The sequence below is a fragment of the Somniosus microcephalus genome, chromosome 16, assembly GCF_052327205.1.
Source record: "Somniosus microcephalus isolate GS21.2 chromosome 16, FLI_Smic_1.0, whole genome shotgun sequence".
NCBI lineage: Eukaryota > Metazoa > Chordata > Chondrichthyes > Squaliformes > Somniosidae > Somniosus > Somniosus microcephalus.
Window position 1 is genome coordinate 32,334,629 of NC_141002.1, and position 25,655 is coordinate 32,360,283.

General features: G+C 43.4%; 1 protein-coding gene across 3 annotated transcripts in view; it reads left to right on the forward strand.

Moving 5' to 3' along the window:
• iqub (IQ motif and ubiquitin domain containing) overlaps window positions 1-25,655 on the forward strand; it is a 65,458-nt gene that overhangs the window by 32,942 nt on the left and 6,861 nt on the right. The window contains exons 13-17 of one of the 3 annotated variants that reach the window (XM_086008766.1): window positions 4,086-4,241; window positions 9,177-9,387; window positions 9,684-9,859; window positions 18,164-18,334; window positions 20,828-21,004. In XM_086008766.1, coding sequence (XP_085864892.1) covers window positions 4,086-4,241; window positions 9,177-9,387; window positions 9,684-9,859; window positions 18,164-18,334; window positions 20,828-21,004 — 891 coding nt within the window. The remainder of the gene's footprint in view (window positions 1-4,085; window positions 4,242-9,176; window positions 9,388-9,683; window positions 9,860-18,163; window positions 18,335-20,827; window positions 21,005-25,655) is intronic. The other 2 variants (XM_086008768.1, XM_086008767.1) reach the window with 2 other exon arrangements.

The window sequence follows — 25,655 nt, forward strand, 5'->3', positions numbered from 1 at the left end:
GAACTTGCGATGTCCCAAAGCACTTTACAGCCAGTGACGTGCATTGGCAGTGTAGTCACTCTTGTAATGTCGGGAAACGCGATAGTAGTTTGAGCACAGCAAGGTTCCACAACAGCATTGAGATGCATTACAAGATAATCTGCATTTTTTAGTGATATTGGCTGAAGGATAAATATTGGCTAGGACATTGGGAGAACTCCCCTGCTCTTCTTCGAATAGTACCATGGGATCTTTTACTCCAGGGGTGGGCAATTACTTGAGCTGGAGGGCCACTTAACAAGTTTTGGTGAGCTGTTGAGGGCTGCACACCAATGTTTCCCCTAAGCTGCGCTGCCACGCAGTCGCGCACCATTTGTGAGGTCCCGCACAGGCCGCTCACCACCTCCTGCCGCTGGAAGAGATACCACGCAGCAAATCTAAAGGGTCTGCGCACATTAGTGAGAGCAAAGTGTTAAATTGGTAAATTTGAAACAGGCCAACTCAGCGTGTTGATCATCACTCCCACTTCTACGTTCCCAATAATTTATAAACATAAATTCAGATAGTAGTCAGATACTGTCTTAAATACACAATGTAGTGTAAAATAGTAAAATCTTCAGTTACTAAATGAATGAAGTGATTGATCGATTAGATGTTGTACTGAAAGCCTACGTGGCTGTTTGGCAGAGTGGCTCGAGTCTGCGACAAAAGAATGAAGGTCTGCCTCGAGTGGTCGACCGGTCCAGAATACAAAGGGGGCTGGGGAGCAGTCACCTTTATACTAGGACTTGTGGGAGGAGTCAGCCGAGGCATGTCCAGGCATGTACACAGTGGAATACAAACAGTGGTTTACCACACAGATACTGTCTTAAATACACAATGTAGTGTAAAATAGTAAAATCTTCAGTTACTAAATGAATGAAGTGATTGATCGATTAGATGTTGTACTGAAAGCCTACGTGGCTGTTTGGCAGAGTGGCTCGAGTCTGCGGGGCCTCCAATGCGAGAGGTGTTCTCTTTTTAGTGTGCTGACTACGGGAGCCCAAGGCTTTGCAAGGCCTGAACTACAATCATGTGCCATTACCTGGAGTCCTTGTGCTCCGGGATCCACTCCCGTTTCTAAGACAGTGATGAGAATCCCCCTGCTGTCATACTCTTGGTACCAGTAGAGAAAAGAAGCAGCGCCGGCCTCTTTCTTCCGTTAAAGAATCCTCGAGCTGAGCAGCCATGACTCGACTCAGACTGATGTGCAGCTCGAGTTCTATTTCTGTCCCGTCCAGCGGGCCCGTGGGCTGTATTTTGCCCACTGCTGGGCTAGAAGCTCCCCTGCTCTTTATTGCGGAAACTTCCAGAAACGGCAGGGACCCGAAGTAACTGGGTCTGCGTCAGAGTTATGCTGGGAGACTGGCGGTACTCCCGCGGAATTCAGATAACACCTTTCACCCAATTGCACCAATAAACAAAAGTAGTATTTTATAACCCACTGGAATGAAATCAAGCCCAGGACTAATTTTGAATTAGTCGCTAAAATTCCTTCAAAGATGAGTTGAGACTAAAAACTAGCTGCGAATTTTATAAAAAAATAAAAATAAAAAAAAAATTCGAAGTAAACAATCTTCCAATTGATTTGATTGTGTCATTTTCGAGTCATGCTGCCGATGGCATTATTTTATATATTTAAAGTATTTGTTATCATGCATTTATCTGCAAAATTTGCACAGATCTATGGAAACTGAACCCACAATTTTTGGACTCTAGGGGATTCAAGGGATATGGAGATCGGGCGGGAAAGTGGGGTTCAGGTCAATGATCAGCCATGACCTTACTGAATGGCAGAGCAGGCTTGTGGGGCCGAATGGCCTACTCCTGCTCTTATTTCTCATGTTCTTAAACCGTGAGTAACTCGCCTTTCACGTTGCAGTGACAGATCAAAAACTGAGGTTTTGGGTGTGACAACGACACCACATTGATGCAGCGAATGGTAGATTCGATTTGCCTGCCTCTGTTTTCGGTTATGATTCCCCTGCTGCCTGAAACAATGACCTGCCTCCAGACATTCCGTGCGGCTGACATTTGGCCTCAAAGCTGGGTCTTGGTGGGCCGAATTGAATCCATTGGCTGGCCAGATACGGCCTGCAGGCCCTATTTTGCCCGCCACTGTTTTACACCCACCTGAGAGGGCAGACGGGCCTTGGTTTAACTTTTCATCAAAAAGACGGCACTTTCGACCGTTCAGCCCTCCCTCAATACTGCACTGGCATGTCCGCCAAGATTACGGGCTCAAGTCTCTGGAGTGGTGATTGAACCCGTGACCTTCTGACTCCGAGGTGAGAGTGCTACCAACTGAATGAAAGCTTTCAATTGTAAGTTGCAGCATGAATGTGTAGTCTGCTGGAGTATGGGTATGTGTAAAATGCTATGAAATAGCTGTAAGGTTGTGTGAGGGTTTTGCATAGGTCACCATGAAAACATGGAACAGGTTGACCGACAGCTCTTTGTTGGATGCAATCTTGGACCATTTTACCTGGTCGATTTTACTGCTGTTTTAATAGATTCCTTAAGTCTTTCACTTGTGTACTTCTTCAATCTTTCCAAAGACAGATTGAGTGCACACTTCGTGAGATGAGACTATATATGGATCAGAATCATTAAGCTGTTAAAATTCCATGAGGCGAACATGCAGAGCAATAATTATGATCTGATTTACTTATTTTCATCAATACTACTTGTTTTCACTTGATAAAAAACAGTGAATACACTATGCTACCCCACTTCATTGGGTCATCTTGATTGACTTAAAGCTATTTTTTTTAAACACCTCCCTCCTGCATTCCATCCTTCTAGCAGCCCTTTGCTGCCCTACTACCTCCAGGTTTTGCAGCCCTTTTTTTTAAAGCTTGACTACAGCTTTTAATCAAACCAAGTACCTAACCTCTTGTCTGCCTTGGCAATGAATGGCTCATGCTGAGTTCAAATGTTTGGGGTTGATACAACAGCAATGAGTGGGAATGGCCACCAGAATGTCAAACTGTCTTCCATTGTCACCAACATGCTGTTCCTGTCTGGAAACCTAATTTCTACCTGCAAACCCTGCTTTTCTATGGATTTAATGCTTTAAGAACTTAGTTTGCTCAAAGTAGCATTTGTAACATATATTACACTAGGGTCACCCCATGGTGGGATAGTCTGGAATTCCAAAACGTGACGGATTCCTTTCATTTCACTTTTGCATGGCACTTTTTTCTGCCCCTGCCCATCCCCTTCTGCCTTGGCAAAGGCCTGCCAACAGGTGCATTTAGAGCCCCTCTGAAGACTTGAAGATAGTGTTGTCTCTAGCATGTGGCTAATTGCATTCATGATTATGATTGCATTTACAAAAAATGGGTAATAGACACAGTCATTAGGCATATGATTTCAATACTCATTCACACTGCATGCGTATGTACTTTAACTTTTTTGTATGTTTGTTGGTAAAATGGTAAGATGAAAAGCAGAGTGCAAATATTTTTTGTTTGTTGTGAGCGCTTTACTTCCTTGGTTACTGAATGGTGGTAGGTGTTTATTTAGTAAATAGACACGTGAAGTACATTTGTGCATCTGTATTATGTATGTAAGGGATTTTTGACTAAAATTAGTGCATGTGGCTAAAACAGTGTCACTAGCCACACGTGTGGTTAGTTAGCAATTTCTATTGGACAACACTGCTCTAAGAGTTTTTGCACCCACCATACGGCCTTTAAGTGGTCGTATTCCTTTAACTTTCAGCAACAACATTATTTCCAGTCCCAGCCATCAAGTTAGCTCCCTGCAAATGAACTGACACCAAATAACTGGGAAATTCAGTGTGCTTTTGGCTAGAGTTGTGCTAGTTGCTTGCCAGTCTCAGAAAATTGGCCCTTATGCTCCCAGAGTTAATTAGCATAATTATTAGCGCAGTGAAATACTGTATATTGAAAAATAAACTCTTGAGAAAAGCAGAAAATGGATTCATGATGAGTTTTAGTTCTCCACACAGTTTTAGATTACCAGCAAATTGCACCACTTGTAATAAATATTTATTTTCCTCCAACTTTGGTAAATTTCCATAATGTTATCTTTTTGTATAGACAGTTTCTGACAAGAATCAGTATCAACAAACAGCAAATCACACCTCCACACAGATAACCAAAATTGGCTGTTACGTGTCCAATATCACAGATAAATTGATTACTCCAGGAAAGTATTTCACTGCTGCAGAATACCATGCTCGAAGATTGAATGCGGTGAGTTATAATTAAAGTTACTGGCTACTTTATAAACTTCTTTGTCAATATTTCATTAAATTTCTAAATCAGACACGCAGCTGTACAATTCTGGCACTCTTCCCACAGATGACAAGTTAACTATCAATTTGTTAATTTAGTTACACCAAATAATCTTCTTGGATAATAGTTACATAAATTATATTTAAAAGGGTTTCAGGGTGTTGCAACTCTGATGTGCTGTGCCACAGTGTGGTTTTATGCCAATATGGTGAATTCCCATTTTTCGTTGTCATTCTGGAACATCAAGCAAAATCTAAATGATCCCACAGGAATGGAGCGATGATCACGAGACAGGGCACCCTGTGCCACTCTTGTACACCTCCTCATGGTCTTGCTTGGGGATGAGAATTTTCAACTTTTTGATACACTTCAAATTTCTCCCTCCTTGCTTTCTTTGACTCTTGTTGCCTTGAAGCATCTGTTTTTTTTTTCTAAATTAAGAGAGTTTATGCATTACTAGCCGCTGCTGTTCCTATTTACCAAGTAAATTAGTGATGTAGTCAATAAAGGACGATATGTACCACAGCCAGTCTGATACCTTGATGCACTCTTATTTGCTTATTGTGGTAGTTTCACAAATGGGCAGGTGGGAAAAACATGGCCACTGCCATTTGCCTGAAGAAAAGTAAAGATATCATTGCTCATACACAAGCTATTAAGTGTAAAAATATTTCCTCCATTGTGGAAATGTGACTCAAACGAAGTCAAAAATGGCTAACGGGAATATTTTTGGAGCTACAGTTGATAGTTATCATTAAAACAATTCTTCACCGTAATCAAATACTGGGATGCATTTTACTGTAGATCAAAACAAGTTATTGTACTGCAACAACAGTTTGCATTTATATAGCACCTTATATAGCTATTGTGTAGCTTGGTAAAAGAGGTGGATTTTAAGGAGGGCCTTGGAGGAGAATGAGGTGAAATGGGTTTAGGGAGAGAATTCTAAAGCGTGGGGCCTAAACGGCTGAAGGCATGATCGCCAATGGCAGTGCGAAGGAAGGGGGTGATGTGCAAGAGTCCAGAGTCGGGAACGGAGGGTTTGGGTGGTGGGGATTCTGTACAGCTGGAGGAAGTTACAGCGATGGTGAGGAGGATGGACAAGGTCATGAAGAAATTTAAACACAAGAATAAACATTTTAAATTTGAGGTGTCGGGGGGACTTGGAGCCAATGTAGGTCAGCAAGGACAGGGGTGATGGGTGATCAAGAATGAATGTGGGACAGAATACAGGCTGCACATTTTGGATGAGCTGAAGTTACGGAGGATGGCAGGCCAGATAGAAGAGCATTGGAATAGTTGTGTCTGAAAGCGACAAAGTCATAGTTGAGGATTTCAGCAGCAGATGGCAATGATACGGAGGTGGATGTTGGTGCTCTTTCTGATTGGGAATATATGGGGTCAGAAGCTCAGCTTGGGTCAAAAAGAATGCCGCAATTGCGGACAGCCTGAGACAGTTGCCAGAGAGGGGATGGCATTTGTGGCAGGGTCGAAACGATGGCCTCAGTCTTCCCAATGTTTAACTGGAGGAAATTGTGATTTACCCAAGACTTGATATTGGACAAGTATTCTGACTTGACTGGAGATGTAGAGCTGGGTGTCATCAGCGTACATGTGGAAACTGACCCCATTTCTGCAGATGAGGTCGCCATGGGTCACCATGCAAATAAGGAAGAGGAGGGGCCAATGACTGATCCTTGGGGGCTCTAGAGGTAATGGAACGTGAAGGGAAGCCATTGTTGGAGATGCACTTGCTACGATTGGATAGTTCAGAGTGGAACCAGATGGAAGCTATTTCATTGTGCTGGACAACGGAGGAAAGACATTGGAGGAGGATCGTGCAGTCAACGTGTCAAAGGCTGCAGAGAGGATGAGGAGGGATAATGCACCACAATCACAGAGTACATTATTAGTGACTTTGATTAGGGCTGTTTCAGTACTGTGGCTGGGAGGTTCAAACATGGATTTGCAGGAAAGATTGGCATGGATTTGGGAGGCAACAACACATTCAGCAACTTGAGAGGAAGGAGAAGTCAGAAAATGATTGGAGAAGCCATATTTATAATATTGAGAGTTTAAGGGATAAATTAAAACCCTCTGCATCCTGGTTGTCTTAGAGCCCAGGCCACAGCTATTCTTTGTTTCCAGAAGCCTGACTGCCTTTTCAGGTGTTCGTGTTCTATCATAAAAGCCTCTCGATCTATATCAAAAAAACTTGTCCTTCTCACAGGCTAAGAGAGATCAATGGGTTTTCCAACACAACACTGAAAGGTGTCTTTTACAAATACCCAGACTAACTAATGGATCACTTATTGATTAGTCTCTGGGAAAAGCAACTTCCAATTAGCAGTTTAACCACCTTTTTGTCTAGGTACCTCTTTTTTTAACTCATGAGAATGCTCATAGTTTTAAAAAGCCATTATTAAAAGTAAATATTTTTCCAACTCCTTTCTTTAGGGAAAAATGGTCAAAAAGCCAGAAACATTGCAGACATGAATGCAGGAATTAGGGCCAGTTAGCCTTGCAGCAGCAGTGGAGGAAATACTTAACAGCATTTTCTGGTATGCTGCCAGTATCTCAAGCGCATAAGGAGCAAGGATTTAGAAGTAGCAGGCCACATCTCATAATCCAGTGAATGATAACCACTTGAATTTCAGAAGGCTTCTTGTAAAGTTTCATATGTGAAGCTCATCAAGGAAATAAAGGCTCGTGGAACTAATACAAAAGCTAAATACTGCGGATGCTGGAAATCTGAAATAAAAAAAGAAAATGCTGGAAATACTCAGCAGGTCAGGCAGCATCTGTGGAGAGAGAAACAGAGTTAATGTTTCAGGTCGATGACCCTTCCTCAGAACAGCAATGAATGTGATGGATCATGCAGATGCCGGCAGACTCTTTATTTTGTACTGTGCGTTCAAAACCAGAAGATACCAGTATAAAATTAACAAACCTCATCAAGGCTTAATATAACAAAGAACTTCCCCTTCCCCGCACTCTCAGCAGTGGATTGACGGAATAGACTCCCAGCTAAACCATTAAATACTCTTGTAATTTTAGACTTTTAACGAAAGTATTGGATGAACCTCTGGTCAGGAATGGGATTGACTGTTCTAAGAACAAGAGCAAAGAAAAAATTGAATATCCAGCATTTTTGTTCAGAGCAATTTACTTCTTTGTTAAATATGTAACTTTATCCCTAGAGTCTGATGGCTACCCATAATGTTTTTGTTTGTTTGTGAGTTTATTAATTTTCAGTAGTGAAATGGTTATGAAGCAAAGACTGATTAAATGGAGTAGAGGTACAGATCAGCCATGATTTAATTGGTGAATAGGCTCGAGAAGCTGAATGATCTACTCCTGTTCCCATGTTCCTTTGCTAAATATTACATAGAATATATAGCACAGAAACAGGCCATTCAGCCCAACAGGTCCATGCCGGTGTTTATGCTCCACATGAGCCTCCTCCCATCCTTTTTCATCTAACCCCATCGACATACCCTTCGATTCTTTTCTCCCCTCATGTATTTATCTAGCTTCTCCTTAAATGCATCTATGCTAGTCGCCTCAACTACTCCCTGTGGTAGTGAGTTCCACATTCGAACTATCTTATATTTATGACCCCTTGCTCTGCTCTTGCCTGCAAGTGGAAACATCATCTCTACGTCTTCCCCTATCAAACCCTTTCCTAATCTTAAAGACCTCTATCAGGTCATCCCTCAGTCTTCTCTGTTCTAGAGAAAAGAGTCCCAGCCTGTTCAATCTTTCCTGATGGGTATAACTCTCCATTCTGGTATCATTCTACTAAATATTTTTTGTACCTTCTCCAGTGCCTCAGTGTCCTTTTTATAATATGGAAATCAGAACTGCTCACAGTGTGGTCTAACCAGGGTTCTATACAAGTTTAACATACTCCACACGAGTCTCCTCCCTCATCATTCCATCTGACTCATCTCAGCCTTTCAGCATATCTTTCTATTCCCTTTTCTCTCATGTACTCATCTAGTTTCCTTTGAAAGCATCGAAGCTATTTACCTCAAACATTTCCTGTGGTAGAGAATTCCATATTCTAACCACTTTCTGAATAAAGAAATGTCTCCTTATTCCCTATTGGATTTATTAGTAACTATCTTGTATTCATGGCCCCTAGTTTTAGATTCTCCCACAAGTGGAAACATTCTCTCCACATCTACCCTGTCCAACCCATTCATAATTTTAATGACCTCTTAAGTCACCTCCAAGCCTTCCCTTTTCTAAAGAAAAAAGTCCCAACCTGTTCAATCCTTCCCGATAGCTGGTACCCTTTCTGGTACCATCCTTGTAAATCTTTTTTGCACTTTCTCCAGTGCTTCTGTGTCCTTTTTAAAAAATTATTACATGCAAATTAATTGAGATGGAGTGTTTTAGTGGATTGGGAGTTAATGTATCACTGAAGGAAAATTCTAAAGTGAAAATGTATTTGGATGTTGATTTGAAAGGGAGAAATTCATGTGCTATTATGTCACTTTGTACTGTTAATTGTGTTTGAGTATTAATGTTGTTTGAAGTCAGAAAATTATGTTCTTCTGCTCCAAAATCATGGAAAGTTAAGCTACAAAGAAAATGATTAAACAGCATGTATTCTGTACAGACATATTGCAATATGTAGAATTTAAGATAATAGTAAATTGCTTTTCCATGCTTTGATTGTAAAATAGAATTGTGGTAACTGATGGAGTAAGTGTGGTTATGATAGCTGTAAAGAAAAAGCCTTATCATCTTTACAAAAAGTTTTTGTTCTAGAAAATGTCAGCATTAATGGAAACCCACAATTTACTGATACATTGTGATTTGTTTTAGTACTATCAAAAATTCATGTCTGATGTTTAGCTATAATGTTTGTTTCTCATGTTTCAGATAATTGTGCTGCAGACCTACTTTAGGCGCTGGTCTGCTAATAATTATGTTCAGCAAATCAGAATGCAAAAGAATAGGAGGCTGCGATGGGAACAGGAGCAGGAACTGAAAGTTAAAATAGAAAAGCAAGCTTATATAAAGAAGCAGTATGAAAGAAGGATGAATCCTAAGACAAAAGAAGATTTTGATCTACTTTTTCATGCATTGGAAGGTATGTTGTGGCTTCAAGGCAGAGCTTTATTGGTCTTGCCACCTGTAGTATGTACATAATCTTTTCTTATAAATGTTATTGGATGTTTAAAATGGGAAATTTCACCTCTAGTCAGAGGTGATATTCACCTTTCAGTTGAAAATTCTGATCATCTGGAGTTCTGAATTTTGTTTCCAATACTCATTGTTTTATTTGATCATTCATTTCTGGTGCTCAAAGACAGAATCATATTTTCCAAGTTGCAGTGAGACTGTGAAACGAGATTACCTTTATGTGCTTTGTCTGTGTATATTTAGTGTGGAAGCAGGAGGAGCTGAGTAACATAAACCGTACTCTTACTGGACCAGAGAGAAAAGCAGCTCTTTACTCGCTCCTGGAACAAGAAGCACAGCTCATTGCATCTATTGCTCGGCACAAAGTTGATGCTGCTAAGGAGACTGGACCAAAGTTAATTCAGATTCTTTTGAATAAGGTCAATATAGCAGTATATTTATTGTGTTAAAATAATTTTGTATAAAATCACTTTTTGAATCAATTTGATCAATTAAAGCTGTGAATTATTTGTCAGGCTCTGCTGCAGAGAAATTAAACATTCAAGTGTACGCCTTGGAACAATATACAGTAAAAGTAAACAGCACAAGCAAAAAGTTAATTTAGATGGAGTTCAAATGTAGTGTTTATTGTCACTTATTAAACCAGAGTAGTTTAAACATATTAGTCTATGGAAAAACTACATTTTGCTCATTGGCTCCCCAGTACAGTTCCTCCAAGTCTAGCAGGGTCCAATTTATTAGACATTTTGGCCGCAATTTTGCCAGCGGAGGCAGGTTGGAGTTGGGTTGACTGGTTGGCGGCTTCAGCCACTCCGAAATAACGATTTTAATTTAACTGGGCTTATTAAGCCCGCCGTGCACACTATCTGGCCCAATCAGTGGGTTCGGGTGTGCTGCTCGCCTCTGCTGACCTCTTCCATTCGGGAGCTTTTAAGGGGCCCATGTAGGCTTTGGATTTCATTCCCTTTATGCTGTTTCTGAAAATGGGTCTTTTGAACATGATTGTTGCAAGATCTAAGGATGCTCCTCGATTTGATGATGACTCCCTCCATTCTCTTGTGAAGGGAGTAAGAGGGGGCAGGGAGGTTCTGTTCCCTCCCGATGGCCGGAGGAAGCCTCCTCAACAGACAAAGGCAGCCTGGCTGCAAATTGCTGAGGAGGCAAGCACAAGTTTGTTGTGCTCACGCACCTGGGTGCAGTGTCGAAAAAGGTTCAATGATCTGCTACGCTCAGCAAAAGTGAGTATAACATCACACTTTCCTTCAATCTGCTTCCCATCTGTTCTCATCACCAGCACTCTGCATTGTCAATCTACTCCTCCACATCCCAACTTACCCTTACTTCCCTTGCACCATTACCTATCCCTCTCTATGTACAGAATCACTTCACCATCCTACTATGCACCCCTTACACTCACTCTCCCTGTTATGCAATGACAGCAATTAACAACGCACAGGGAAGCACATTGGTTTTGGCACCTCACTCCATCTTTGTCTCCCTCCAAGCTTCTGTGTTATGGATTCTTTGCACTCACTCCATCAATCTCGCTGAAACTCCACTTGTGTCCCTCATTGCAGGAAGAGAGAGCCCACAATAAGAGGGAGGACAGGAGGAGGCCCATTATCCCTGGCGACTTTAACAAACGCTGAGGAAGCTGCTCTTGACATCATCGGAGGTGCAGAGGAGCTGGAAGTGGGGGATGGAGAGACGGGCGCAGTAGAGCAAGCTGGTGACTGAATAGATTTGTAACCCTCTCATTTCAATTTCATGAGTGACTGATATGGCATCTGATCATACAGATTGACTTCTGATCATCTGCACAATAGGATGTGTCTGCTACCTAAATATCACGTGTAACTCATGCCTTTACTCCCCCACAGGACCATTGAGAACCCCCCTTCCCACTGTCCAGGAGCAAGAGCCGGACGACTCCTCAGGAATCTGCAGCCTCTGAGGGAGCAGCGTCACCAGAATAGACTCTGGAACAGTACCCATGGATTGGAGGGTAGCTAATGTTATCCCACTATTCAAAAAAGGTGGTAGAGAAAAAGCGGGGAATTATAGACCGGTAAGCCTGACATCGGTAGTGGGGAAAATGCTAGAGTCCATTATAAAAGATGTAATAGCAGAGCACTTGGAAAGCAGTGACAGGATCGGACAAAGTCAACATGGATTTACAAAAGGTAAATCGTGCTTGACTAATCTACTGGAATTTTTTGAGGATGTAACTGGTAAAATAGATAAGGGAGAACCAGTGGATATGGTGTATTTGGACTTTCAGAAGGCTTTCGATAAGGTCCCGCATAAGAAATTAGCTTGCAAAATTAAGGCACATGGGATTGGGGGCAAGGTATTGACTTGGATAGAGAACTGGTTGGCAGATAGAAAGCAAAGAGTTGGAATAAACGGGTCGTTTTCCGAGTGGCAGGCAGTGACTAGTGGGGTACTGCAAGGATCGGTCCTAGGACCCCAGCTGTTCACAATATACATTAATGATCTGGACGAGGGAATTGGATGTAGTATCTCCAAATTTGCAGACGACACAAAGCTGGGTGGGAGGGTATGCTGTGAGGGAGGATGTTGTGAAACTCCTGTACGATTTGGACAGGTTGGGTGATTGGGCAGAAACATGGCAAATGCACTATAATGTGGATAAATGTGAGGTTATCCACTTTGGTGGCAAAAACAGGAAGGCAGATTATTATTTGAATGGCAATAGATTGGGAGAAGGGGAAGTGCAAAGAGACCTGGGTGTTCTTGTGCACCAGTCGCTGAAGGTAAGCATGCAGGTGCAGCAGGCGGTTAAGAAGGCAAATGGTATGTTGGCCTTCGTAGCAAGAGGGTTCGAGTACAGGAACAAGGATGTCTTGCTGCAGTTGTACAGGGCCTTGGTGAGACTGCACCTTGAGTATTGTGTGCAGTTTTGTTCACCTAATCTGAGGAAGGATGTTCTTGCCATGGAAGGAGTGCAGCGAAAATTCACCAGGCTAATACCTGGGATGGCAGGAATAACGTACGAGGAGAGATTGGGTCGATTGGGCTTGTACTCACTGGAGTTTAGAAGATTGAGACGGGATCTCATCGAAACCTATAAAATTCTGTCAGGCCTGGACAGACTAGATGCAGGAAGAATGTTCCCGATGGCCGGGGAGTCCAGAACTAGGGGTCATAGTCTAAGGATAAGGGGTAAGCCATTTAGGACTGAGATGAGGAGGAATTTCTTCACCCAGAGAGTGGTGAACTTGTGGAATTCTCTACCGTGGTGGCCAATTCATTAAATATATTCAAGAAGGAGTTGGATATATTTCTTAAGGCTAAAGGGATCAAGGGATATGGGGAGAAGGCAGGGACAGGGTACTGAATTTGGATGATCAGCCATGATCTCATTGAATGGCGGAGCAGGCTCGAGGGGCCGAATGGCCTACTCCTGCTCCTATCTTCTATGTTAAATCAGCGCACCCAGCTCCAGCACAGAAATGCACATCTCGGTGGGTCCTTCACGACATATAGTGTTATCGCCTGGTGTATCACAGCTCACAAGTGAGCATCAGCAGATGGTGGAGACAGCGACAGCAGTGGAGAGTCCTTGTCGGAGGTTGCAGGACACTCCAAGCTCTGCTCAGTTGCATGTAGACACTGTGGGCTGGATTTTCCAAGCTCCGAGGAGGCTGGCATGGAGGCGGGACAGCGGTAAACTCGAAGAAAGTGGGGGCGGATGGCAAAGCCGCCTCCGTGCCCTTTTGCCAGGAGGCGGGAAGATGTGCAGCTTCAGGTCCCGTCTCCTGGAGGCGGGAAAGGCACTTAACTACCTGTTAACAGACAGTTAAAAGGATTAACAGGCAGTAAAAAGAATGAGTGCCATTTTACCTTTACAGGTGATGGCTTCCCGACCTCTGAGAACCCCGCCGGGTTGGAGGAGACATGGAGGAGGTCTGCGGCGGTTGGAGGCACCTAGAAGCAAGGTGTAGAGGTGAGTGATGGGTGCAAGTGTGGAGTGGTAGGTATGCAAGGTGGGTTATAAGTTTTAAAAAAGTGTTCACTTACCTTGTTTTCTTTCTACAGCGTTCAGCCACGGTGGATTGGGAGAGCCAACACCCTCCTTGTCAAATTTACAAATTTGAAAGGTTTGATGAGTCCTGAGCACAAGAACTCATCAAACTAAAGAGAATGTCAGTGTTTGACAGCTTCACAGAGCTGTCAAACGCTGACATTTCTTCTTTCAAGAAGTCTTGACAGATGGCACATCAGACGTTGACGTGCTCTGTCAGTGACTTCCCCCTAATTGGCCTGCTGAGCCCGCAGGGCTGGCTTAACGAGCTCAATCAGGGGAAGATCCCTCTGGTTGGTCAGGCGAGGATGGAGGCCGGACATTGACACGACAAGCAGCTGTCTCGCCTCCATTCACAAAATCCAGCCCTGTGCCTCTGGCGCCATCCAGAAAGAGAGCGGTGCTGGAGCTTCAGGAACAAGTGCAGGAGTCTCTGACAGGGTTTGCATCCACAGTAACTGCGAGTGTGCAGAGAATGGAGGAGCCCATCTCAAACATGAGCAATGCAGTGGTGCACACAATGGTGAATGTAGGTGCCGCCATGGAAAGGATGGCAACCTCCGTGGAAGACATAAAACGCCAGAATCAAATGAGCATGGTGACGCTTCTAAATAGATGGTCTTCTGTGGAGGATAGATGGGCATCTATTGAGGAGAGGAACCAGAAGTTCATGGTCGTCCCCATTATGAGGACTGTCAGTACAGAGACGGGTCCTCATGGCTCCACTGATGTGCAGCCAGGGGCTCTCCAGCGACTTGCTAGCAGTGAAGTGCGGGTGACCCATGAGAGGGATATTGGTGGTCGACAACAAGGAAGTGTAGGCTCCTCTCCAAGGGCTCTCACTACCATGCCACTGCGGAGTCCTCAGTCAGAGCCCCCAATTCCTCACTCAACTGAGATGGCCGTCTCAGCCCCTGCACAGCCGCAGGAGGAGCAGACTATTGCTGAGCCCTCCCACGCTCCCAAACCCAGAAGATGCCTGCCAAAACTGTCTAAGCAGGTGCAGAATAGAAGTGAACAAGGTGCCTCTACATCTGCTCAGGCCACAGGGGATGCACCACATAGAAGCACGCGTAAGAGAAAGTTAACACACAAATAGTCACGGGTAGTCACTTGGGTGTTTTTATCTCATACAAAGTAATGTTTGTCATCGTGATTATAAATGTATTAAAGAAAAGCGATGGCAAAGATTCAAAGAGTTGGCCGATGTGTGCTCAGAAATGGAAGTTGCACAGTGAGGGGTCAGGGCGCCTTTCATATGTAATGATGGTGGTGAGAGTGATCGGATACCACAGTTTATTGTACAGATGCTGTATGGTGTGTTAAGAAGGTCGGCCAGACATCCCGTGTGCCAGCCACATGTGGTTGATGCATAAAATTACGTGAATCTGGCATGGATGAGTGCATTCCTTGCCTCGCGGCCAGCAATGTGTTCGCGTGCTGGTGGAATTGGCACATCCACCCCCGCAAGGCGTCCCTCATCTGCCGCCGCCTCTTCTTCCGAGGAGGCTGTGCGCTGAGCCACTTGTTCCTCGGGCAGCGCTAAGCTACGCTGCTGTGTGATGTTGTGCAGGGCACAGCAGACCATGATGATTCTGGAGACCTGGCTGGTACGTACTGTAGGGCTCCACCAGATCTGTCGAGGCATCTGAATCGTATTTTGAGCAAGCTGATGGTTTACTCTATGATGCTTCTGATGGAAATGTGGCTCACATTATACTGCTCCTCAACTTCGTTTGATGGCCTCCTCATCGGTGTCATTAGCCACTTTTTCAGGGGATAGCCCTTGTCTCCAAGTAGCCATCCGGAAAGTTGGGTTGGCGGATTGAAGATCTGAGGCACAGTAGACTGCCGCAGGATGAACGAGTCATAGCAACTGCCAGGGAACTTGGCGCAAGCATGCATAATGTTCTTCCTGTGGTTACACGCCAGCTGGATGTTAAGGGAGTGGAAGCCCTTGCGGTTGACAAATATAGCTGGGTTGTGATGGGGTACCCCAATGGCCACGTGTGCAGTCTACAATGCCCTGCACCCTTGGCAAGCCTGCCATATTTACAAAGCCAACCGCACGCACAGTTACACTTGCTTCATCCGTGGAGAAGTGGATGTAATTGTGCACCTTTGCAAAGAGGGCATCGGTAACCTGCATGATGCAAGTGTGTGCAGCCGACTGGGAGATGCTGCTGATTCCTGGAAGGACCCTGAAGCAAAGAAGTTGAGTGCGGTGGTGACTTTAACAGCCACTGGTAAGGAGTGGCCACCTGCTCCTCTGGGCTCCAGGTGTTGGTGCAGCATTGTGCAGATGTCAGCAACTTCCTCTCACGGAAGTCTCAGCCTAGCCTTTGGCACTGCTTCTCCTCATGTTGAGGAAGCTCATCCTCTGCCTGTAAACCCTGTGTTGGGTGTATCTCCTGTGGTGAGGTGCAGCCCTGCGCTGACACCCTCTGCCCTGTGCATCATCAGGTGGCTGAGGCGAAGGTTGGCGCTCCTATTGTTGGTGCTGCTGTGGCAGCTCTTCCTCCGATTCTGAGGACCAGGATAAGGGTATAAATGGTTCCCATCCTGCTGGTATATATCTCGGTTGAGGAAGAGATGTTATAAGCGCTCAGTCAATGTGGCCAGAGCGTATTCCAAGGAGGTCACCATGCATATGGATCTCAGTTTAAACACTCAAGCTCAATAGACCTGCAAAATGTGTGCCAAAACCTCAAAGCACAAAGTTCTGGCATCTGAAAGTGAGCCATGTTGCAGGTCCGCTTTTATGCTGCAGGAGCAGCTGTCAACAATTCAGCAACTTGCCGAACCCGGCACACTCAGCTGGCGTGTTTGTTGAACAACGGGCAACACGCAGAAAATGTCTTAAAATGGGAAGAGCCAGTAAAGGGATTATCTAGGTAGTTAACAAGCTGTTAACTGTCTTTAGTGCATCTCCCGCTGTTTGGTGTTGGGCCTGATCGGGACTCGCAGACCCCACACTTTGCAAAGTTGTGTTGAGGCGGGATGGCAGCAGGTTTGCAACCCGCCATCAATTATTTGGATTTTTACTCCCGACCCGCCCTCTGAGCGCCGGCAAAATCGCAGCCTTTATTTCCAAATCCCTCCAGAGCACTGTGTAGTTATGAGTGTAATATTAAAATGAAAATCCAAAGTATCCAAATTGAGTATACTGGATAAATGGCATAATTTATACTAGTTCAGGTTGGAAATGAGGTTCAATTCTTGTTCTAAGAATGTGGTAAGTCATCTTTTCATCAAATATATTGATGAACAAATAGTCAGATTCACATCCCAGCAGCTTCGAAATATAGTAGGGTTCTAGTAGGTGAAGAAGACATAAATCTTGCAAAAAGCCACACATGAATTAATTTCTTACAATGGCAGCCAACCACCATTTGAGAAAGCCAAGCTCTTCACCTTGCAGCAACTGTAGAGTGGAAATAATGCAGAATTTTCCATGATTTCTGTTACCTATTGGGCCAGAAATTAGGATCGGGGGCTTGCAGCGCGTGCAAGCCCCCGATGTGCACTCACCCGGCGCGCCGACATCTGAAGCCTGGGCCTGCTTGGAATTCCTGTCACTGGCCCGGTTCAGATGTCGGCGCGATGTGCTTGCCTGATCCAGCGGCGTAGTTAGTGCGATGTGCCGGCTGGGATCAGGTGAGCACTGTGCAGCCAATCAGGGGAGGGGAATCTTCATTCATGAGTTTGATAGTAAGAACTGTCAAACCCATGAAAAGTACGGGCACCCAAAAGACTAGTTTAACTTTAAATAAAATTAAAAAAAAATCCCAATAATTAAATAAACTATAAATAACTTTTAAAAACTATTTTAAACAATTAATAACATTTTTGAAAAAAAAAATTTTTTAAGAAATCGGGTCTAAAAATAAACTTACCTTCCTGTAAAGTCCTTTAAAAACAATGAAGCTCTGGAAAAAATGTAATAATTTTAAATAATAGACCACTTACCTTCAAGAATCCAGTCCTTACGCCTCTTTGTGTAAAAAGTTCAGGCCCTTACACACGGGCAAACCTGTCAAAAAGAAGGAAGTTCAACGCGTGCACGCAGAGTTCTGCGCGCACGCGTTGGACCTCTGAACCCCTTGGAGGAAATGCCGGTTTCCCGCGCATGCGCTGTGCATGCTGAAATCCGGCACTTCCACCGGGCCCACGCGTGAGTACCCCGTCCGTACTCACGCATTGGGACCGGAATTACTGGCCCATTATCTTAATAAGCACCAGGTATTTTGTCTTATGTTAATTTCAGTTTTCTTTCACCATCAGATTTTGGTTACTTTATTTTATTTGCCTTGGCTGAAGTTTAGCTAATCTATTGAGCATTGAAATAACCTTTAGTGTTTTAATCTACCAGCTTCAAAATATTGCTTTCTTTTAATTAGGAATAATTAATCAAGAGTGGAAACTGAACACAAATATATTGTACCGCAAACATTTATTTCTCTGTGCTCTTCAAATAAACTAAATGTACTATGTTAGTCAAAGCATTAAAATCATGTGATGGTATGCATTTTATTGACCACAAGGTGTCGCCAAATTGGCTGTTTTCAAAGTTGTGTGTGAGAAGTTTTAATAATAAATATATTTGTGTATATTTTTTAAAGTGCTTTAGTGTGAGCTGCGAAAAATAATTTTAAATATATTTTAACTGTTGTAGTGTGCAGACCCCATAAGGTGGAAAGCATATGATGGGAGAGTCACTGAAATGGACACACAGTTCATTATTCGGGCCAGAGAGCTGCGTGATATTTACAACAGTATTAACATGAAATACCTGACGCAGGATGAGAGGCTAGACGCTCTTTTAACATTAAAACACACAGTCAAGGTATGGAAATGTGTAAAATCAGTACAGAACTGGTTATGTTGGTGCCTAACAGATGGTAAATGACTGACATTGGGGTGCTCTCTTTCAGATGAATACTCAAAGGCAAGCCTGGAAAAGCATTTTCAGGGATGAGCAAGATAGGATGAGGTTTAAATGATTTTTTAAAAAAGAATGGCTGTTGGAATGGATGGTTGAAATTACTGTCATTCTTCAGAGACATATATTGAAAATCACATTGAAAATAACTGCAGATGTTTAAAATGGTGCACCTCACACTGTAAATGGGCATTCTGGGTTTTAGTTTTGGGCTAGATGTACTACAGCAGGCTTTAGTAATTTTATGTTACTAACTGATTTTGTACGATTTAGGAATAAGTACGAATACAAAAATTATTTATGCATTTTTTGTAAGATATGGAAATCAGAGATGTCTGCCCAACCTAATTTTAGATATGAGAAATACAGCTTTTAACGTTCTTTGTTCTGGTCTAACTTTAACTGAAATTGGGCTATTTCTTTGCTGAATTGCTGTCAGTATGAGGCAATAAGTGAGTACTTCACATTTTAACACACTAGTACCCATGTCTGCTGACAGCAAGATTCCTGCCAGAAATACATTGGGGTGGGGCATACCCCTGGTCTGACCCTGGCCAATCTTCCAGGCTCAGGCTAATGTTGAATATGCTTTGAATGTTGGTGACGGGCTCTCAGCGGTGTTCCTGGGGCTGCTGCACCACCTATCTTGGGTGGGAGGAGGAAGTGGGGAGTGGTGGCGGGGAGGAATGGAAGGAGAAAATACATGCAGCTCTTGCCACAGTGCAGTGTGGTCACTGGTGCCAGGTGAAGACATTTTTTCTTTTTAAGTCTCCCACATTACCTAGTGTGATTGCTCTGCTATCAATTGCATGGGTTAAGATGGCCTTTTATTCTGGAACCAAACCCTCTTGGCAAAATTGGACGCTGTGAATGCAACGCGCATTCGACGTCTGCTGTCATTTCTGGCAGAAAATCCAGGGCGTGGTGACAAATCTAAGGGAAGCTAGTTGAATGACTCCCCACCACAATTCCTGCTCCATCCACTCTGAAACTGGTAGGAAAAAAAGAGAAAAATCCTGGCCCATTTCTCAAGCTGCGGACAGGAGAGTGACTGGCACTGTAGTATCCTAATTCAGATTATTATTTTATAGTTTCAGAATGGCCTGCATCAACTGTTAAAAAGAAAAGTAAAATAAGGACTTCTTCCTCAACCAGAAGAAATAGTTTCCCCCATATATTCTATCAAAACTCTTCTCTTACTCTTTCTGTTTGAGCAGAGAAGACCATCACACGACGACTCCAAAAATAATTTCTCAATGCTCCCTTTGCCCTTTCTATAATGGGGAACCCAGAGTTGCTCACAATACTCTAAGCAATGATTTGTACAAATGTATCCTTACTTCATACTCCTGTACTCTATGCCTTATTTGTAAAAGCCAAAATGCTGTTGACCTTTTTTATTGCTTTATTGATCTGCATTTTGCACTTTCAGAAGCTTGTGTACTGGTACCCTTAGGTCTGCCTGTTCATCCACACCTTTCAGTGTCTTTCCATTGAGTATATACTCCCATTCCTTGTTTTTCCTCCTAAAATGTATTGTGTCACACTTATCCACATTAAATTGCATCTTCCTGGTTGTCCATTCCACTAATCTACCTGTCCTCCTGAAATCTTTTACAATTCTCTTCACTGTTTGCCAAATCCCCTACTTTTGTGTCATCAGCAAATTGAGAGATTGTACTCACTTTGCACAAGTACAAATCATCTATATATTTACCTAGAACAAAAGCAGACCAAGTACTGACTGCTGGGTTACACCCTTCTCCAATCCCAACAAAGCTCATTTACCATTGATCTTTGTTTTCTATCCGTCAATGAACTTTCCATCTATGCTGCTGGATTTCCTTTATGACCGTACATCTACATTTTTTCTAACAAGCTTTTTGTGAGATGCCTTATTAAATGTCTTTTGAAAATATATGTACATTATATCCCCTTTTATCTATCCAATTAGTCACCTCTTCAAAAACAAATCTTATCAAAATTTATCAAGCTAAAGGCAAATCTGTGCTGTGTCTTGGATTAACCCATGCACATCCAAATGCTCACTTATTTTATTGGGACCATGCAGTGTACAAATTGACTGCCGCATTTCCTACATTACAACAATGATTACACTTAAAAACTACTTAATTGGCTGTCGCAAAAGGCACTATATTAATGCAAGTGCTTTCTGATTTTATTTTGATTTATGGATTCTAGGAGTTTGCCTGGTTTATCCTTGTCTTCCTTCTTGAGCAAAGGTATTATGTTAACTACTTTCCATTCCCATGGCACAGTTTGAATTAAATTTTGAAATATTTCTGTTCTCTTCCTCCAAAAGCTTTACAGTGTTTATAGTTATATCATCTGGTTCTTACAGTTAAGCCCTAATATCAATTCTCTCTTTCTATACAGGAACATGACTGTAAGTTAACACAGGAAATTGTTGAATTGATTGACAGAGAGGCAGATCTTCTCATGAGACAAGTAAAGGAATCTTACCTGGAAGGACTCAGACAGAGAATATCAACACTTTTTCTTCAGTACATCAAAACACCAACATTTAACCCAGAAGTTGCCAGATTCCTTAAGGTACAAAAAAGTCCAGTTTGATTTTAATGGGCAGGGGTCGATTCAGATATGAAATTTTGTGCACTTATGCTCATTTATTGTTACAAAAGTGATCCCATACGCTTCACTTTCCAATCTCTGGCTAGAGGCAGTGAGAATCTTATTCAGTAGGTTTGCAGAGTTACACACACCTAACCTTGCTGAGTCTTCCCAGATCAGAGAGTCAGCATGGATTTGTGAAGGGCAGGTCATGTCTGACTAATCTAGTTATTTTTTTGTGGAGGCACCAACATGGTGGCTAGGGGAGTAGCTATGGACATTGTCTAAATTGACTTCCAGAAGACATTTAATAAGATTCCGCACAAGAGATTATTAGCAAAAATAAAAGTGCACGGAACTGGAGGTAACCTTGTGACACGGGTTGGTAATTGGTTGGGAGGTAAGTGACAGAGTCATAGAGTCATAGAGTAATACAGCACGGATAGAGGCCCTTCGGCCCATCGTGTCCGCGCCGGCCATCAAGCCCTGTCTAATCTAATCCCATATTCCAGCATTTGGCCCGTAGCCTTGTATGCTATGGCATTTCAAGTGCACATCCAAATACTTCTTAAATGTTGTGAGGGTTTCTGCCTCCACAACCCTTTCAGGCAGTGAGTTCCAGACTCCAACCACCCTCTGGGTGAAAAAGTTCTTTCTCAAATCCCCTCTAAACCTCCCGCCCTTTACCTTGAATCTATGCCCCCTAGTTATTGACCCCTCTACTAAGGGAAAAAGCTCCTCAGCATCCATCCTATCTATGCCCCTCATAATTTTGTACACCTCAATCATGTCCCCCCTCAGCCTCCTCAGCTCCAAGGAAAACAAACCCAACCTGCCCAGTCTCTCTTCATAGCTGAAGCGCTCCAGCCCTGGTAACATCCTGGTGAACCTCCTCTGCACCCTCTCTAACGCGATCACATCCTTCCTGTAGTGTGGCGACCAGAACTGCACACAATATTCCAGCTGTGGCCTAACCAGTGTTTTATACAGCTCCATCATAACCTCCTTGCTCTTATATTCAATGCCTCGGCTAATGAAGGCAAGTATCCCATATGCCTTTTTTACCACCTTATCCACCTGTTCCGCCGCCTTCAGGGATCTGTGTACTTGCACACCCAGATCCCTCTGACCCTCCGTCTTGCCTAGGGTCTTTCCATTCATTGTGTATTCCTTTGCCTTGTTAGTCCCCCCCAAAGTGCATCACCTCGCACTTTTCCGGGTTAAATTCCATTTGCCACTGTTCCGCCCATCTGACCAACCCATCTATATCGTCCTGCAGACTGAGGCTACCCTCCTCGCTATTTACCATCCTACCAATTTTTGTATCATCCGCGAACTTACTGATCATACCCTTTTACATTCATATCCAAGTCATTAATGTAGACCACAAACAGCAAGGGACCCAGCACCGATCCCTGTGGTACCCCACTGGCCACAGGCTTCCAGTCACAAAAACAACCTTCGACCATCACCCTCTGCCTTCTGCCACTAAGCCAGTTTTGTATCCAATGTGCCAAGGCACCCTGGATTCCATGGGCTCTTACCTTCTTGACCAGTCTCCTGTGCGGGACTTTATCGAAGGCCTTACTGAAATCCATGTATACCACATCCACTGCGTTACCCTCATCCACACACCTAGTCACCCCCTCAAAAAATTCAATCAAATTAGTCAGACATGATCTTCCCTTGACAAAGCCATGTTGACTATCCCTGATTAATCCTTGCCTCTCCAAGTGGAGACAAATTTTGTCCCTCAGGATTTTTTCCAATAATTTTCCTACCACTGATGTTAGGCTCACTGGCCTGTAGTTCCCCGGTTTTTCCCTACTACCCTTCTTGAATAATGGTACTACATTAGCGGTTCTCCAGTCCTCTGGCACATCCCCTGTGGCCAGAGAGGTCCTGAATATATGTGTTAGAGCCCCCGCAATCTCCTCCTTTGCCTCACACAGCAGCCTGGGATACATTTCATCCGGGCCTGGGGATTTATCCATTTTTAGGCCAGCTAAAACCGCCAATACCTCCTCCCTCTCGATGTTAATATGTTCGAGCATATCACAGTCCCCCCCGCCCTATTTCTATGTCTACATCGTCCTTCTCCATAGTGAAAACAGATGCAAAAAATTCATTTAGAACCCCTCCTACATCTTCCGGCTCCACACACAGATTGCCACTTTTGTCCCTAATGGGCCCTATTTTTTCCCTAGTTATCCTCTTACCCTTAATATACTTATAAAACATCTTCGGATTTTCCTTTATTTTGCTTGCCAGTGTTATTTCATGGCCCCTCCTTGATCTCCTAATTTCTTTTTTAAGTATCCCCCTGCACTTTTTGTACTCCTCTAGGGCTTCCTCCGTCTTTAGCCTTTTGTATCTACCAAAAGCCCTCCTTTTTTTCCTAATCCATTCTCGTATATCCCCTGACATCCAAGGTTCCCTGTGGTTTTTGGAACCACCCTTGACCTTTACGGGAACATGTTGCCATTGTATGATCTCAATCTCCCTTCTGAAAGCCTCCCATTGCTCCGATGCGGATTTTCCTACAAGTAGCTGATCCCAGTCCATTTTGGCCAGATCCTGCCTTATCCTATTAAAATCGGCCTTCCCCCAATTTAGAACCTTTATTTCCGGCCCATCCCTGTCCTTTTCCATGGCCACCTTAAATCTTACCATATTATGGTCACTATCACCAAAGTGCTCACCTACTAGCACTTTTTCCACTTGGCCGGCCACATTCCCTAGAATTAGGTCCAGTACCGCCCCCTCTCTTGTAGGACTTTCTACATGCTGGCTCAAAAAGCTCTCCTGGATGCACTTTAAGAATTCTACACCCTCTGAGCCTTTCACACTCTGACTATCTCAGTTAATATTGGGGAAGTTGAAATCCCCCATTATTATTACCCTATTATTTGCACATTTCTCTGAGATTTGCCTACATATCTGTTCCTCTATCTCCCCCTGACTGTTTGGAGGCCTATAGTACACTCCCAGCAAAGTGCTTGCCCCCTTTTTGTTTTTAAGCTCCACCCATATGGCCTCATTAGAGGACCCTGCTAATATATCATCCCTCCTTACTGCAGTAATTGACTCCTTAATTAATATTGCGACACCCCCTCCTTATACCTCCCCCTCTGTCTCGCCTGAAGATTCTGTACCCCGGAATATTGAGCTGCCAGTCTTGCCCTTCCCTCAACCATGTCTCCGTGATAGCAACAATATCATACTCCCATGTGTTTATCAACACCTTCAGTTCATCCACCTTATTTGCAAGACTCCTTGCATTAAAATAGATGCCATCCAGCCTTGCCCTTATATATTTGCCCTGTCTACCAAGCTGACTTGTTTTTTTCTCTATAATTGGCAGCACATCCCCCCCTATTTCAGCTCCCCTCTGTATCCCATCCCCCTGCCAAGTTAGTTTAAACCCCCCCCCCAACAGTGCTAGCAAACCTCCCCGCAAGGATATTTGTTAGTAGGGTTAAAGGAAACATTCTTTGATTGGCGGGATGTGACAAGTAGTGCTCCCCAGGGATCAGTGCTTGGGCCTCAGCGTTTCACCATATATATCAATAACTTGGATCAAGGAATAAAGAATTCTATATTCAAATTTGCAGATGACAGTTAGTTACGAGACAGTAAGTTGTGTAGACGGGAGCAGGATGTTACAAAGGGACATAGACAGAGAAAGTGAGTGGGCAAACGTTGGCAGCTGGAATTTAGTGTGAGGTCGTCCACTTTGGATCCAAGAAAAACAAACCATAATTTCTTAATTCCGAGAGACTAGGAATTGTTGAGGAACAAAGGATTTTTGGCGTCCAGGTACATAGATCAATAAAAAGCTAGTGCACAGTTACAAAAAGTAATAATGGAAAGTTTGCATTTATCTCCAGGGGGTTGGAATACAAAGGGGAGGAAGTGATGTTTCAGTTGTACAGAGCCTTGGTCAGACACCATCGAAAGTACTGTGTTCAGTTTTGGGCACCGAATCTCCGGAAAGATAGATTTATTGGCCTTGTAAGGGGTCCAGTGTAGATATGCCAGAATTATACTGGAGCTTAAAGGGTTAAATTATGAGGACAGGTTGCATAAACTTGGCTTGTATTACCATGAGTTTAGAAGATTGATAGATGATTTAATTCAGGTGTTTTAAATGATAAAGGGATTTGATAGGCTCGTTACAGAGAAACTATTTCCTCTGGTGGAATCCAGAACAAGGGGGCACAATCTTAAAATTAGAGCTAGGCTATTTAGGAGTAAAATCAGGAAGCACTTTTTCACCAAAAGGGTAGTGGAAATATGGAACTCTCATCCAAAAGCTCTGGATTCTGTGTCAATTGAAATTGTCAAGACTGAGATTGATGGATTGGTGAGGGTATCCGGGGATATAGATTAAAGGTGGGTAAATGGAGCTGAGGTACAGATAAGCCATGATCTGATTGAATGGCAGAACAGGCTCAAGGAGCTGAATGCCCTATTGCTGTTAGATGTTCCTGTGAGTGCCCAACATGTAATGCGTCAGCAATTGGGAGCTCACTGTTTTGAGAAAGGAATGATACTACAGGAATTTAAAGTAGTGCAGCAGCATTTCAAAGATTTTTGGTCAGCAACATAATCAAGACATTTGAAAACAATG